Source organism: Rhea pennata, chromosome 24 (assembly GCF_028389875.1).
Source record: "Rhea pennata isolate bPtePen1 chromosome 24, bPtePen1.pri, whole genome shotgun sequence".
Lineage (NCBI taxonomy): Eukaryota > Metazoa > Chordata > Aves > Rheiformes > Rheidae > Rhea > Rhea pennata.
The window spans coordinates 7,647,273-7,663,443 of NC_084686.1; the positions used below are offsets into that span (position 1 = coordinate 7,647,273).

General features: G+C 44.4%; 1 protein-coding gene across 5 annotated transcripts in view; it reads left to right on the plus strand.

The window, feature by feature from the left end:
- Positions 1-16,171, plus strand: part of KIRREL3 (kirre like nephrin family adhesion molecule 3) — a 313,997-nt gene that overhangs the window by 60,801 nt on the left and 237,025 nt on the right. Inside the window, exon 1 of one of the 5 annotated variants that reach the window (XM_062594423.1) lies at positions 3,724-3,750. The exons of the other annotated variants lie outside the window; for them this stretch is intronic. Coding sequence (XP_062450407.1) covers positions 3,732-3,750 — 19 coding nt within the window. The 5' untranslated portion in view covers positions 3,724-3,731. Of the gene's footprint in view, positions 1-3,723; positions 3,751-16,171 lie in introns of those variants that run through there. 5 annotated transcript variants of the gene reach the window in all.

A 16,171-nucleotide genomic window follows, 5' to 3' on the forward strand; every position in this document is an offset into this window, starting at 1 on the left:
TATAAAATAAATACATGATTGATGCCAGGTACCATCAATGCTAACCCCAGCTGTAGTTTTTAAAAGGAAGAGAAATTTACTGGGATAATGAGTAGCACTAAATTAGTTACCTTTGTTGGCACCTTGTTAATGTATTTGTTGTTGTGTGCTTGAATGCTAAGAAGATTGTTATGCAGCTTGTAACCATAGGGTTTGCCAGTGCCCTTCATAAAAATCTGTCTGTGAATCAGACTGCTGGAGTCGCTCTTGGGTAGAAGCTAGGGAGAGCACAGCGGGAGAAATACTAGCAGTAGTTAGTGGCGCTGGAGTTGCCAAATGGCTAAGTGAAAGGAAAGGCTGAGATTCTTATCCCCAATCCCTTGTGTGCCCTTTTCCCAAAGCTCCAAGTTTGTTCTTGGAGCTGAAAATCTTAGTATGAATTCTGTGTGGATAAGCTAAGAAAAAGTGATGAGTTGACCAAGGAACAACTTCTGCTGGCAGCTGTGCTCAGCATCGGTAACAGCTGCTTTTTCATGTACTTGGGTAATTAATTACTGTTTTTCTAGAAAGAGACAATTTTGTCTTCAGCCTGCCTTGCTGGTGAGCAGTGTTCTACGTGCAACATGAGGCAAAGGCCTGGGCTGGAGAAAATGGACCAGAGCAACAGGCAGAGGGACAGCATCACAAGTGACCAAGAGAACAGCCCCCCGCACCAGTAGTTTTGTATGTTCTGTAAGTACAGGTAAGGGGGGGGGTAACAGTGAGAGAAACAACTATAAACATGTTAAAAAGAAAATGGTGACCAAAATCAATTGCAGACAAAAGCTTTGTATTGGAAGTGACAGTAAGGCTACACATACCTTAAATGCTGACTTCTGAACACATTTGCTTCTCTAATTCATAATACTTTTGTTTCCCAGCTGTCCTTACTTTTTTTTTTTTGGGCAATAACCAGGTTGGGATAATTGAGCTGCTGATAATTAAAATGAAATCTTTGTTCCATGCTGTCTCTAGTCCTAGGAAGTCATCATCAGAGCCAGGCGGTGATATTTTGATATTCTAGATTTTTTTTTGATATCTGGAGTGAAGTTACAAAGCGAGGAAGGACGGCAGGCCTAGCAGTTTTATAATCGCTCTTTCTAATGTGCAGTATCATGGGAATCTTCTTAGATGTCTCCACAGTGGCTGCGCTTCAAACACGTGTGCTGTTAAATGCAGAAACCAGCTACTGAATTAATGAACGTGGCTTCAAAGCACCCTCCTCCTTCTCCGAAGCCAGAGATCTGAAGGTGATCTCGAAGTGGGTGACAGGCCTTTGAAAATTATGCAGTGCAAACAATAAACCTCATTAAATGAAGTCAGCAAAAACAGCACAGAAATCCAAAGTGGAGTCAGAGGCAGAGATGGACATGGGGAAAACTCAGCTGGGCATTTCCAGCCACTTTAAGACAGGCAGCAGCAAAAAGGTGCTTGTTGCTGGGGACGCTGGGAGCAGAGCAGAGTGCGGCTGACTCGCTGTCACTATCAAGTTGTAGTTTGCTTTGAAGTTTTTGGATGCCAAAGTCAAGCAGAAGGAGCCTGGGTACAATCCCAGTGTGTCTTATGTTTAAGACTTACTCTTGTAGCGTAAGGGTACTTTGCCAAATGAGGTGGATTGGATGGGTTTCTCTTCTGCTGTGTCATCTCCTGCCTGGCAAGAGCAATTGTCTTGGGTAATGCAAGGTGCAGCTGCTCACTTGGTCCTTGGTGATGGTAGTGTGGGTGGTGGGTGCTTTTCTGCATGGCTGAAATTGGAGCTTTGGCACATTGCAGTCACATTTACATCTTGGCTTTTTCACAGCTTGCCCTAAGAGCTGAAAGCAAATCCAGTCCATCCGCCCCCCACTGCACCGTGGAAGAGGGCTTAACTCCCCCATCACCCTCTCCAAGCAGATCCACCCTCCTGTTCAGTGTAGGGCCGGGTTGGCCCTGATACTTGCCTGTTCTGAAATGAGGATTAATGAGTTCCTCCATCTGATACTTGTTTGAGATTGCCATTTGGGTTCATTTTAAACTAATTTTATTCTTCACGTCACTGGCAATTTATGCAGCAAATGCAATTATTGGAGATGAACGCTTACCACAGCTGAAGGCTAGAAGTGCCACTTCCTCAGATGCGTGAGGAATGGAGAGCTGGGGAATTGGGGGGGAGGCAAAAAGAATATTAGAAAAATAATCTTTCTCTACAATACTCTCAGAGCTGATACACACACCTTCATAAAAAAGTAATTTAATTTTCCCAGTGCAGCACGAAAGGGAGATCTAATTATCCACTTCTAAATTGCTTTCTTAATTTTTCAAAACATGGCTTTTTGTTTATGCCTTTCCCTGAGCCCTGCTTAGAGGCTGCTGTAGAATTCACCTCCATATGGAGGTCAGTGATAAAGCCACCTGGAAATGTACTTTCTCATGATAGCAGGTGTCAGAGCTTCTAATGTGCCACGTGAGTCTTTTGTCCATTTTAATGGTGCCTCTTAGCAGAGCAAGGCTGTGAGCATAAATATACTTTGAAGATGTTCTTCACGTGATGGTGGAAAAGGCAGGGCCGCGCAGATGGTTTGGGAAGCAGCCCTGAAGCTTTACTGAGAACTCACAGCAAATTCGCCTTGAATGTTCTCTTGAGGTTTGAGGAAGCTGTATTCCCTCACCCTCTAAACTGTTGGTTGCTGCGTTTCTAAGTTTCACTTGCAAGCATCTGTAGGTTCTCAGTCTGCTTCGCACCACTATCAAAGACTATAATGCTCTGTAACGAAATTTCTAGAATCTCCTGGAGATTCCTGCAGGCACTGCCTTTTAGACTACTTTTAGACTATTTATTTACCTTAAACCTGAACAATGCTTCCTGCATAGTCCATAAAAGTCCATGGTCCTGCAGGAAGCTCTTCAAAGAAACGTCAGCCAGTGCTAGAGGAAAGAAGTGTTTGAAAAATGTGGTTTTGATCATATTCCATAGTACCCCTCTCCACACGTCATGTTTCTTTACATGAATTTCCCCAAAGTTCAGCTAACGGGCTTGTCTTCTGAATTCAAAATGATGTACGTGCACCTTCTCTAGCATTTATAGTATAAATGCTAAGCTGTACTTCAGCAATTATCATGCGTTTCTGAAAAACAGTTTCAAATTTTGGAAATGACACCATAGTGGTACTATTTAGTGGTAACCATTTTCAAACTGCAAGCTACAGTCTGTCAGTGTTAAGATACTCAGATGAACAAAGTATTTTGTACTTCCTTGCGTTGCATCCCACTGTTAAACTTTTCCTCTGTGTGTTCCCCTAGGCTGTGTTCTTGTCTGGGACTAGGCAGTAGGTTTTGTGCAGAAAGCCATGAGGTTTGGTTTTTGGCCTTAGTTTATCTCACTTGTGGTGGGTTTTGTTCAGTAATTGAGACCTGGGGCTTATTGTGCCATGGACTGCTCACGTTCAAAAGTTGAGGCTTGGAGAGACAGGCAACTTGCCTTTCTAAGGCCTTTTTTTTTTTTTTTTTTTTTTTTTTTTTCCATGTACTTACAGGATTTCCTAAATCCATGCTTGCCTGAATTCCTTCCTTCATCTTCATCTCAAACACATTGCATCTTCATCTCAAACACGTTGAGTTAGGCTGAAAGGAAAGCTGGTGTCTGAAGGATTGCAAACAGTGCAAAATGTCAAAATCGTATGAAAGGTGGAAGAAGGGTTGTGTCTGCTCCCATGCTGTGATCCTGGGTAGCTGTAATGAGCTTCTTTTATAGAGGTAGGTGCAAGGTATCTGTTTGCTATAGCCTTCTGTGTGGCGTAAGAATCTTCCTTAGCTGCTCCTCTTTACCTTTTTTCCCCCTCCCATCTTTCTTACGCTCCAAATGAAAGGCAAACCACATGCAGCAGGTCAGTAAGCAGAGCTTTTTAGGCCAGCCCCCCTTCTTGCCAGTTTTGATTTGGCTGACTGCGATTGAGGACATTCCTGTCTTGCAAGCGTATAGGATCTGCTTTAGTCCCCTCGCCTCGCTGTGAGGCGTGCAGGTCAAGAACTAACCCGATTCAGAGTATGTGAGACCAAGCTGTCAGCTACTTGTGAAGCTTGCCTGCAAAGCCTGGCTGCTCAATAATGCTCTAATTAACTACCGCAAACTTCAGAGGACCCAGCTAACTATAATTGAGAGATCAACAGAGGCTGCAATGAAGTTAGATGTGCATACTAATTACTGAATTATCTAACACCTGCTTTTGAGAGCAGTACCAAAATATAAATACATTTTGCATTGTAAGGCCCTTGTTATGAGGAACGCGAGCAGATCTTGCGCGAGCGAGAGATGAAGTGAATTGTCAGGCAGCTCTTAGATGCCTTTTCGCATCTGCAGTTTTCTAGAGGCGGCTGCAAGACCTCATTTGACAAATCTCTATCCTTTATTTTTAGTCAGGGTATTGAGGCTGTCTTGTTGCAGGCTCATCCTGCAAGAAGCCAATTAAGCAGTATTCCAAACATTAAATCAGATGCTACTACCTGAGGTAGTAGTGATGATGATGACGTACTTCGCGAGGCCCCAGTGAATTCTTTCAGCCCTATAAGTTTCACGTCAGTGTCCAAATGACACTCAATTTGCTGCCTGCTCTAAAGCCTCTCGGAGGAAGAAATACTAGGATTCATTTTTCAGCTGCTGTGATGACAAATATAAAGGTTAAATGTCCCAGATTTTAGTGCAGCAGTCTACTGAAGGTCTGTCGCCAATCATTCTGCGCATGGGGAGTAGAAACAGGTGAGGGGAGAGAAAAAGCTGTTTTTTCTTTATTCCATTTCACTTTAATACTGATCTAAGGTGCGATTTCCACATCATCAGCTCAATCAGCCATCGCCATCAGCCCTGCGAAGGCAATAATTTTCTGCTAAGCAATTTTGTCACCAGACTGGAGGAAAAATGAAACCAACATTTTAGTGTTTTGTCCAACCTGGAATCAGCACATGCATAGTTCACCATCTCCCCTTCAACAAGTGGCTATTCACTTTTTCCTCTCCTGAGGATTAAGCTGCTTGCTGTGGAAAATACTTGAGCTTTGCCACTTCCTCCCTTCTTTGAGGATCATATTTGCTCAAGTGCCGTAAGACTTGTTGACTATTCTGATGATTTCAAGTAGCATTGTTTAGGTTTGTAGCATAACTGGTTGCATACTTCGCTGTTGATAACTACCTGTTCTATCCCTTCTGAAAGGCAGGACCTCACATGAAGTCCCCTGCTCTTGAAATATGATGCTTTTAGTTGCTATTTTTGTTATCTTTGCTGTAATGTACCAGAATGCCAGCTTATGTAGACTGTGGGTGGGGTGGGGTGCAGCATGGCCTGGTCGCTTGGGCTGAAAACGGTTCCAGCTGCTCACGTGCCATGTAGCTAGCTGCTAACCATTTCTACTTTATTTTTACACCAGCAAAACCAGACTGCATCTGAGCATATGCACTGCGATGTCGGACTTATCACTGATGTTGGGAGGAGGTGGAACATGTCTGAATGCTTATGGCAACATTTCTTCTGGTCTTTTACCTCTCTGTTCTGCAAGTCTAGTACTTCGGAAAGAGCTATAAAATCAGCATGCTCTCCTGTTTTTCAGCTGAGTTGTGCTCTCCTAGACCAAGTGAGCATCTACCAGCTGCCTCCCTTGCTTATGACTTCTCCCCGTGCTTTGATGTCTGGTCTCTGTATCATTCCCTTCTTTACCCTCTTCTAATCATCAGAACCAAACAAACAACTCCCAGGAAAAGGCTGGCCAGTCCTGCTCCTTTTTTTCTAGACCTTCAGGAAGTTATTGCTTCCCCTGAATGTCATCAAACATGTGAAATGTGTATGTTGCTTTGAGAGAAAACCATACCAAAGATCTCTGTTCCACCCAAAATCTGCTTCCCCAAGCTTGGTTTAGGTTCTCCAAAAAGCCTTGAATGTGTTGGGCCAAAGCCAGGTAGGTCACGGGATTGGCAGTATGAATTTCGTGGAGCTGCATGTTTGCAAAGGGGGGCTCTCTGAAGTAGCTTGCTCTTTGGAGGAGGCACTGGCTAGCTCTACTGTGCCAGCGATGCTTTGCTGTAACCTCAAGTGCTTCAGCCTCTAGTGCCTCATGAGAGGAGAAGGGGATCCTGCTGCAGTTGCAGCATCCTAAAATCCCACTGGCCCTGTCTGAAACATTTGGTACCTTCTTGGCATCGTGATGTTTTCATTATTGATATCTCAAAAGATTCAGCTGACTTGCCCCTCGTGCCTTGTCCCAACAACTGTCTTGTGTTGCCTCTGATCCAGCGGCCTGTGTGAATCCACGTTGGGTGTTTGAGGTATTCAAGGGGGAGGGAGTTCTTCAGATTCCTCTCTCTTGCTCCTCTTATCAGAAGCGAAGCCAGGATTATCAACTGCTTATAATGCTAAACTTTCCATACGCTGGCCAGAGCCTATTGCTCACTTTGAAAATCTTTTTGGTAACTGCAGTTGCCAAGCAACTGTCAGCTGCATTTCGGAGATGCTTACAGTCTTCAAGATGCTGGGACCCAAATGCTACTGTTACAGTTTCTAAGATTACTGTTTTTCCCGGGCAGGACGCGTTGTGAAGGCCAGGTAGCCTTCGCCCATTTTTTGTCCTTATCTCTGCTTGCTTTATTAGTGTGCTTTCGCAAAGCTCTCCATCTGCTAACCCAATTGATTATCTCGCTGGTTAGGTTTCAGGGGAGTAGCTGGCTCTCTCTGTTTGTCCTTCAGTATGTGCTTTGATATCTGGGACTGAACTGAGTCTCTTGACACAAGTCACATGCTGTCTGAGTCTGGAGAACCGGGTGGTGCCTCTTGTAACTAGTAAAACTAGTACAGCCTTCCAATTGCATATCTTCTTGCCTCCCTAACTTAAGGGAAACGTTGCCTCTTTCACAAGGCTGAGATTAAGAAATGCTGGGTGTGCTGTGACTCGAGAGTGCAGCCTGCAGGGCCGCGAGGAGGATGTAGTCTGGGTGCAGTTTGCTCTTGGTGTGCTGCGAGCTCTTTGGCCGAGCTCTGCTCCTCAGGCTGCAAGGCGGCAGCGCAGGTGCCGCACGTGGTTTCTGCAGTGGCAGAAGCCTGGCAGCATCTCTCGTGGCCTGTGTGGAATGAGAGGGCCAAGGGGAAATCAGAAGCCCATCAAACTTTGCCTATAGAAGTGCTTATTAACAGACTCCCTCTGTAAATGGATATGCATGGTTTATTTCATTTTTGTGCCAGCCTATTCCATTTGGGTTAATAAAAGAAATATCCGTTCTATTAGGTGCATTACAGTGACAAAGCTCCAAGGGAGAGGGCAGCTGCGTGCTTGTCAGCCGCCTGAGTATTGGGCTGTCAGTTGTGCCATCAAGCCTTCCTGCTTATTTGCAATTTTATTTTCAGATGTGATTGACATCTGGAGGCTCTGACATTCTCGGCACAAACATACAGCCTGTTATTATGCTTGCATTAACATTTTGATAAACACACAGTGCAGCATTGAAAAAGTAATTACATGTCATCACATCTCTGCCTCATCAAAGAAAACTTTACTGTGTAATTGCTCCAAGATTTACCCAGGTACAATGTGCGCTGCTTCTAGCAAAGGCTCCTTTCTGTTGAAGAGTTTTCATTTACCTTTAGAGATGCACAATATCCTTTCCCCACGGGGCTTTCTGGGGCTAAAATAAACTTGGTGATATAATTTAGCTTTCCATAAATATGCTTAGATATTAGAGTGCAGTGCTTTTTGGATAATAGTTATTTAATGCTTGATGTAAATATGTTTTGTATTATATTGGCTAAGCTATCAAGGTAAGTTTCTGACGACTGGGAGAAATAGCGTATTGTTACATTGGTTTCTGTATTAGCAGAAGGACCCTTTTGCACTTGTATTTATATCAGTACTTCTCACAATGACATCTAATTTTACCATAAAGTGAGCCTCGCTGAAGCACCTTGCTGCAGATTCTAAAATATTGGCTATTTCCTCGCTTGTAAAGGACTTTTCTGATATGTCTCTGAAAGAGGTATTATATGGAAGAATACAAATAAATCCAAGCAGTGGCTTTTTTTTTCTTTCCTTCAGAGCCAAGTAAGGAAGGGAAAAATCTCATAGATGTTCTGTCAATAAGTCTTGCAAGGCAGACATTGAAAGACCTGGATGAAAGGTAGAGAAAGAACTAAGTATATGATCATAAAATAGGTGACAATGGTCAACTGGACAATTGCTTATTAGCCACAGTGAGTTTTGAGGTTATTTAGGATGCCAAGTGTTGGCTAAGTCAGCTTTGCTCCTTGCTGGGTAGCTTAGAGAATGTGAGCCTGTTCTTACTGCTGACTGATGGGATTATTCCCTCTGCTCAAACAGTGCTCACCTTCACTCTAGAATTTCAAGCCAGAAGTTATGGTCCCAGTTCTGGTGGGATAACATTTAACTCTGATGCTTCCTTTAGCTAGGCGACATGTCCAATATTTCATCTGATCTAGAGGGGAGAGGGTTAATCTCTCCCTCTCCCTTCCTCCTCCTCCCCCCCCCCGACTAGTACAGATTGCATGGTACAAAAAGTGATTATGCATTTTAATTTTTATGTGTGCGCTCGCTTGCAAGTTTTTATCACTGTCAGTGGGTTGCTGGGGAAAACGTGGGGGACTTGTGCATCTTGAAGTGGTTGGTTGAATGCCTGCTCTGGAGAGGAGAGTAATTCTCAGGGCTAGGTATGAGAGAGGGAGCATTACGAGCAGACTCACTAAGGTGCCTTTTCTTTCTTGCGGTAGCAGTAAGGAAAATGAGCACAGGATGGCCTTAACGGTCGATTTTTTTTTTTTCCTATATTCTGTCTGCTCACTTTCTGTACTCCAAGCGGGACACTCTCTTCCTTCTGCAGGAACAAATTTTGTTTTTCTCTTTTCCAGCTTCACATAAGGGGAGCAACTTCCGGAAACTTTACTCCTCCTGTAGACTATAGATAACGCTAGCTTCTTCTCATGAAGATCTGTAGCCACCGCTGAATTTCCCAAAAGCCATTTTCCTTTCTCTCAAGACTTGTGCCTCCCTCTGCCAGAGGAGGCCGACCTTACTGAAACAGGTCAGCACCTTCTGGCTTTGGGTGCTCTGGCTTTGAGAGCCATGCCCTGGGCAGGGGGGTCTATCCAGGAGCCGCTAACAAGCAGTGGACAGCAATGGTCGGCCATCCATCACCCCTCCAGGAACTGGCAAGCTCTAGATGGCAGCTGATGGCACGGCCGTTTGGCAGCCTTAGGTAGGGGAGATCAGCATTGCTGACTTAGTTTGAGTGGTGGCTTTAATAAGAAGCGGCATTAAAGACGGACAGAATGGCACACATTTCCAAGTGTGTTTAATGGTTGGATAATGCGACGTTAGTGTCTATTAATCCTCTAAGGAGATTGGTATTAGCTCAGCTTTAGCACTAGACTGAATAAATACATTAACAGGATGCTTGTGCCTGGAACATCTGTATCTAACATCTGTATTATGATTATAGGCTTGTGGCCTATATACAGTATCTATGAAATTAGATCTGGTATTATATCTTTAGTGCAGCTGGGATAGGTTAATTCCCCTGACCTACTGCCAATGACAACGGGAAGGACTAGAGCAACAAGCCCGGGTGACGCTGAGGGACCTGGTATTGCTCCGGAGAGACTTAGGGCGGCTCTGGGTTGTTCCTCTGCTTTTTGTGACTGCTGTTGGGGGGTACAGCATGTGCTGACCCTTCATTTGCTGAAGGTTGCAGGTTCTGTCTGGGGAAGTAGCAGTGACCGCAGTGCAGAAGGGTCTTTCTGGAGTTGTGTTTAACCTTCTGCTTTCTTGCCTTTTGTTGGGGAACTGCTCTTTAGATTTTAATCTTTCCCAACCCATTGAAACAGAGAAAAAGGAAATAAAACATCTGCTTTGGGTAAAGAGCAGGGAGCAGAGGAGGACTTTCAGGCGCAATGCTTTGTCCGAAAGCTTCAAAGTATGATCCCACTAATGTGCAGCCTCGTACCCGCGAGGAGCTGGGGATTTCTTACTGTATCAAACCTAGGCCATGGTCCTCCAACAGGCTTTGTGCAGGAGGGCCTCTGCACCTACGCCTGAGCATCGAACGGGGAAGTTGCGTGTGCGCCGTCCTGCCCAGCATGGTTCAGGAAGCTGCTTATCCCAAGGAGCCCTGACAGGATTGTGGCAGGCTCAGGATTCCTGCCTATCTTTTCAGCTCTTACTCATTTACTTTCAGGACATTTACATTTAAATATGTGTTTCTGCAAAAGCTTTACAGGAATGCGACATTGGACCCAAAAAAAAGCAGTTTAAAAATGCATTTTTCATGCTCTTTCATACTCTATTGATTTTGTTTTTCTCATTTTTTCTCATAAAGAGGGGGTTTTCTAATGCATTTTTCAGAAATAAAGGAGTCAGCAGTTCTGCCCTCCTAAAGCAATAGTTATTCACCTAGATTATAAATAGAATTTGTGAGGGAGGGAAATAGAGACACACACGCATATACCTATAAGGGGGGAAAAAAAATCCCTTCTCAGCTTGGAGTGAATGATCCTTCAGGTGGAGGGTTCAGTACCAGGTTTCCCTCCTTGGCTGAGCTGCTGCTGCTGAGCAGCATGCTTCATTTTGCTGACATGTGAAAGCTGGTGAGAAGCGAGCTCAGAAATACTTGCTTGTTCCCCGTGGGAACTGCTTGCAGGAAAAGATCAGTTTTGTCTTGTTGTGAAGCAAGGCTCTTCAGAATTGTTGTGTTGCTGTAGTTTGGCATTGTTGATGTCCAAAATCTCAATTCTCAGTTTGAAATTGCTGTTTTCAAATGCTGTTTGTGTTTTTGTCTTTTTTTGGGGGTAGGGGGTGGCATAAAACATGTCAAAACTATTGAAAAGAATTGCTGTCACTTGCATGATTCTCTAATCTTTCATATTTTTTCCAGTTAGCAAAAGTTTCTGAAATGTTGATAGGTTTTTCTCCTTGCATTTGTGCACATCAGTGTTTTGATGCCTCAAAAAAAAATCATACAACAGGAAACTGCTTTCCATCTGTATTTTGATGTTGACAACCATGTATCTTGATTTAAACTCTCAGTCTGTGAGAAGTTGCCAATGATGGTCAATAATATGCCCTTTTATATGAAATCTGCCTTCTCAGTTTAGTGGGAAACAAATGGGACCACATGTATTAAATGGCAAACTTTGGCTCAGAGGCTTAGCTCATCCTTCCGATTTTGCAAAACTTGAGCCAAGTAGCTGTCAAGTGCGGGCGCTTTCCTGAGCCCTGGTCAGACAGGGAGGACTGTCGAGCTCTTGCAGTCCCAGGTCGGGAGCTCCTGATTGCAGAGGTTTGGGTGAATGGCCCAGATCAGTCCGCTCTGGGTTGGGGTCTGGGTGGAGGTGGTGCAACAGGAAGCCTGCGTCAGGCTTGTGTGATCATTCAGCTTGGACTTAAATCTCTTGTTTTGTTTTTCTTCCTTTAACTTATCTCCTTTCCCCCACTGCTCGGGATGCATGTTGCCATGTGCCTCTGGAATATCATCCCTCTTTCTTGCTCTGGATCCCTGCAGTCTCTCCCTAAGGATGGGCTCTGCCTTACTGGCTTTTTGCTTCGGGTTATTTCTTCCTCCCCCACTTTATTGGACCAAAAAGTCTTTGTTGACTGTGGGAGCCTCTTCTCTTATTTATGCTTGTTCTTTGTAGTCGTGTACACTATAGCTTAGTCAGCCCACTGGTGCTCTGTTGAATCCCATCTGGGAGATGCAAAGGAATTAAAGCCACCGGGTGTTGAAAAGCTTTGCCCTGCCTCTACAGTTGACTCTGAGAGCAGCCCTTGTTGTGCCAGGATTGGAGCGCTGCTGGACAGAGATCTGGCCTTGTTCCGTAATGAATGGGAGGTGCCTCCTGTGGGGAGCCTTTTTCCTTCCCTCCTGTTCCTGCCCTGAGTCCTTATCCCGTGCACATCTCTGGGGTTTGCCTGTCTGCAGCCCACCTGCTGCAGCGCAAATGGCTGTTTTTTGGCTGATAGGTGTGTGTATGTACCATGGTAGATGTGTACAGCAACCAGAGGGTGAAGCGCAGCTGAGAGAAGGCTCACTTGCTTTTGCTACCCTGGACAGGATGTCACCTGAGTTCATAGAATCACAGAATCAGTAAGGTTGGAAGGGACCTCTGGAGAACATCCAGTCCAAGGCCCCTGCTCAGCAGGGTCACCTAGAGCATGGTAGACAGGGTTGCATCCAGGTGGGCCTTGAATATCTCCAGAGAAGGAGACTCCACAACCTCTCTGGGCAGCCTGTTCCAGTGCTCTGTCACTCCCACAGTGAAGAAATTTCTCCTCACTTTCAGGCAGAACTTCCTGTGCTTCAGTTGCTGCCCATTCCCTCCTGTCCTGTCACATGGGACAACTGAAAAGGGTTTGTCCCCATCCCCTTGACACCCTCCCTTCAGGTACTTGTACACATTGCTTCCAAAGTGTGTGCTGCAAGCAATGGCATGCTCTGAGCTTCTGCAGACCCCCAAATTCTCCTCACAGGGACACAGAGTGTTTTTATGCCCCAGTTTAAGCAGAGGATTTAGAGAAGACTGGTGCTACTTTTTAGCTAGTGCACCTATTTCTGTAACTTGGGTGTGCCTCATGCTTTTAGACATAGCGTTGCTGAAGCCAACCCTCCAGAGATACTGACTCGGTTCCCATGTGTACCACTTTCCATCTGTTACCTGAGGAACTATCAGTTTAATTTTGTTTCCATCTCTTCCATGGTTTATAATAACCTGTGGTGAAGGGCGTGGAGTTGCCCATGGGAATATCGCTTTCCCACATCCCATTGGATTCATTAATAACAACATTATGTTATGATGTTTTCCCCTTGTATTATTCTATAGATCATTTTTATTATGTAGATACAAACCCTTTGATATTGTAATGGTGAAGTACACATTATGAAGACAAATGTGTTTGGTTTAATGAGAATGGATTGCCAATAAAAGCTGAAACAGAGGAAAGCATTTTTTAGTGTTAACCCTCGTAGAAAGTGCTGTCAAACTGAGCATTCAGCAGAAAACACCCTGAGATGCAAAGGGAGTATTTTTAGTTTGTTATTAAGGCATTGACTTCCAGAGCACTGTAATCATCTGATGAAAAAGGCTACCTCTGATAGTTCTGAGTGACGCTGCGGAAGTTGCTGTAAGATGGCAGTATAGCACGTGGCAGAGGTGGAGTTGGATCAGTCCTGGTAGTCCAAGGGCAGGAATTCCTTTTGGAACAACTTTGAGATTGCCCTACTTGTCAGACGAGCTGGCCACAGGCTGCACTTTGGAGTCTGTCTAGCTAGTGCAGATGACAACTTCAGCCGAGGTGGAGCCACATGAGTATTAGCATGTGCTGGAAGAGCAGTAAGCTCAGAGGGCCTGCAGCCTGCTCCTGCCACCTCTGCATGCCAGGGCTCTGTCTCTGTTTCTGTTGTTGATGCCTGTGGTTTCTAAGGTAGGTAGCGTAGGTATGGGAGAATATACTGCTGTGATGCTGTTTATTTGCTGTGTTACCAGTGATGGCTCGTTTTATGAGACTCCCACTGCAGTGTCGGGAGGTGTTTTGCTTTCCAAAGCTCGTAGAGAAGGGGGGAAATACAATACTGTTTAGCCTGTGGAAATATTTTGTGAGAGTCGGCTGTTGGGGGTGGGGGGAAGGAAGTATCCATATTCTTGCTTGGCAGATGGAAAAGTAAGCTCAAACTGCATTGAAGGAAGAACTCAGATCTTAAAACGTGAAGATTAGAAGGCTTGCCTGATACGGCTTGTATAATGCAGGTTAGAAATTGTCCCTTGGTCAGCTGGAGGAGAGCGATCCAGGAACTTCAACACCCAGAGCTGGATTGGCATCCTTTTCTATCCTTCCTTTCTGAATTTACTAGGTAAGTTGTTTATGAAGACGAAAAAGGTATGCATAAATGCACACACCTCCCCAAACGCACATCTCTAGGATAATCTCTGTTAACCTGCAACTGCCAAAGCGAAGTAATTCTGTGATACCAGCCAAGGGGTTCTTTGAGCTAACAGATGGAAGGAGCCCTCTCCCCATCTGACACGAGCACAGATTTAATCAGCTCACTCTTTCGTTTTCCACCTGGCATAGACTTGGGGAAATGTATCTTGATTTGCGTCCTTCCAGTACTCCCCACAGACTTTTGACATCTTTGTTTTTTTTGTGACTGAACAGCAGCAATCGCGTTGAGGCACTTTGCCACCTGTCACAGGGACGAACATGTTCCCTCCCTGTCTGTTGCAGACTTGCATCTCAGCCCCTACCGGCCGGTAGGGAGCAAGGTGAGGTGAGATTTATGGTTCAGCCGTTTGGCATCACTGGTTACATTGGGGATGAAGCAGGAGGGCTGGTCCGGTGCTGAGGCTGTTGATTTCGTGTTGGGTGCCTGGTTCATTACCTTGTTCCCCAGGGAAAGGCTTTCTACCCAGCTTCAGGAAAACTCTTCAGTTCCCTCTTCCTCAGCTGCCTTTATATGCTGTAAACAGTTAAAACACCCTTGATGTGCAATGAGCGTCACTAGTTAAGACATGTTTAGAAGTGTGGGGTCAGATAGAGCTCCAGGTAAGTGTCATATGTAAGTAGAATAGAAAAAGGTAGGCTCAACTTGTTCAAAACATTGGTAAAAATGGGGCTGTTTATGCTTGTAGGTGCTGCTGTTGCTTGCACGTTCCTTAATATTTAATGTCTTTTTGTTCTTGAAACCTGGCTCTTGGAGTCTGGTTACTGAATGTAAATCTGTTTTCTCTAAGAAAACCAAAGCAAAAAACCTCAGACGCCCTCCAGCACTATATTAAAGCTTAAAAAGATTCTTTTTTTTTTTCCTTGAGGTGGGAAAGTGAATGTAAGCCCCAGCAAAGTTCTGTTGCATGGGAGGAAGAAAATGAGACTTCTGCAGAGTTGTTGACTGCTTCCTTGGATAGCTCTCACTGAGGTGGTGAGGAGGGAAGGCATCGCTGTTGCTGTTGTACAGATGGGGAAACTGAGAAACAAGAGCAATTTGATCAAAGCCACGTGGGAGGAGGGTGGCAAAGCTGAGCAAAGGAGCCAGGTTTCATGTGCTGTCTCTGGTAGCCTTTGCACACGTTACCTTCCTGTAAGAAAGCATATTAGACTAGTTTGCGTTGTCTGTGCTGAGGGAAATGCTTAAAAATCAACATGATGAAGTAGACAAAAAAAATCATTCCTCTAGCTGTGTTATCTGAGATATTTGTGTGTCTTAGCAGAGCTATCAGAGTTAAATCCCAGATGGAACCATCGGAGGAAAGTAAACCGAGAAAAGTATTTTATTAGTCTTCTAGTATTGATTTCTTAATGGCTTTTCTTCCTGGAAACCAGGAAAATATTTACTCTGCTTCTAAGTTGTTTGGGACAGGGGCTGTCTGTAGGGCAGCAGGGGTCTGGTCTGTGATTACGCAAAGGGGCAGTGGTAGAGCTCGAGCCTGTGCCTGCTGGTGGAAAGGAGATGCCTGGAGCAGAAACGATACGAACTTTTCCAAGGTTGAATTTGGCTTCCCTCTCTGTACACCCTCTGTCTCACACAGCTCTCTTGTTTTAAGCTTTCAGTGCAGCGGGCAGAAGAAAAGAAGATCGCTTTCCGCCTGCAAATGATTACATAAAACACATCAGTGCTGTAATGCTAGGTGAGGAATTGGAGATAATAAGAAAAACCTATAAGGGGGCTCATCAGTTTAGTTTGCCTCCCCACAGTCACGGGGGAAGTGATGCATTTGGTATTGGTCTCTTCAGTCTTAGCTGATGCACAGAGCAAGCCAGTCACCTGGAAAGCTAAATACCTTGTTTGGTCTGCTCTTGACTTTTTATTCTTTTCTCTTTCCATCTAATTTTTCCAGGGATTGTGTTATATGAATATCCTTGGCTTAATTTGCATTACATTAGAGTAAAACATTTTAAATTCTTCACAGCAGAAGTAAATCTGACAGACTTTATGAAGCCATTATACCTGCAGGTATTTTATACTTTTAAAATACATTCTTGTCAAGCTATCTTAATTATATTATTATATGTACTTTTGAACTCAGATCCAGTCTCAGGTGATATATTATACTTTTGACAGTGCAGTCCCAAAAAGCTACAATTTATATCAAAGTTCCATGGCTGAACAAAGATGTATCTATTATGGATTCAGGGGAATTTATTAA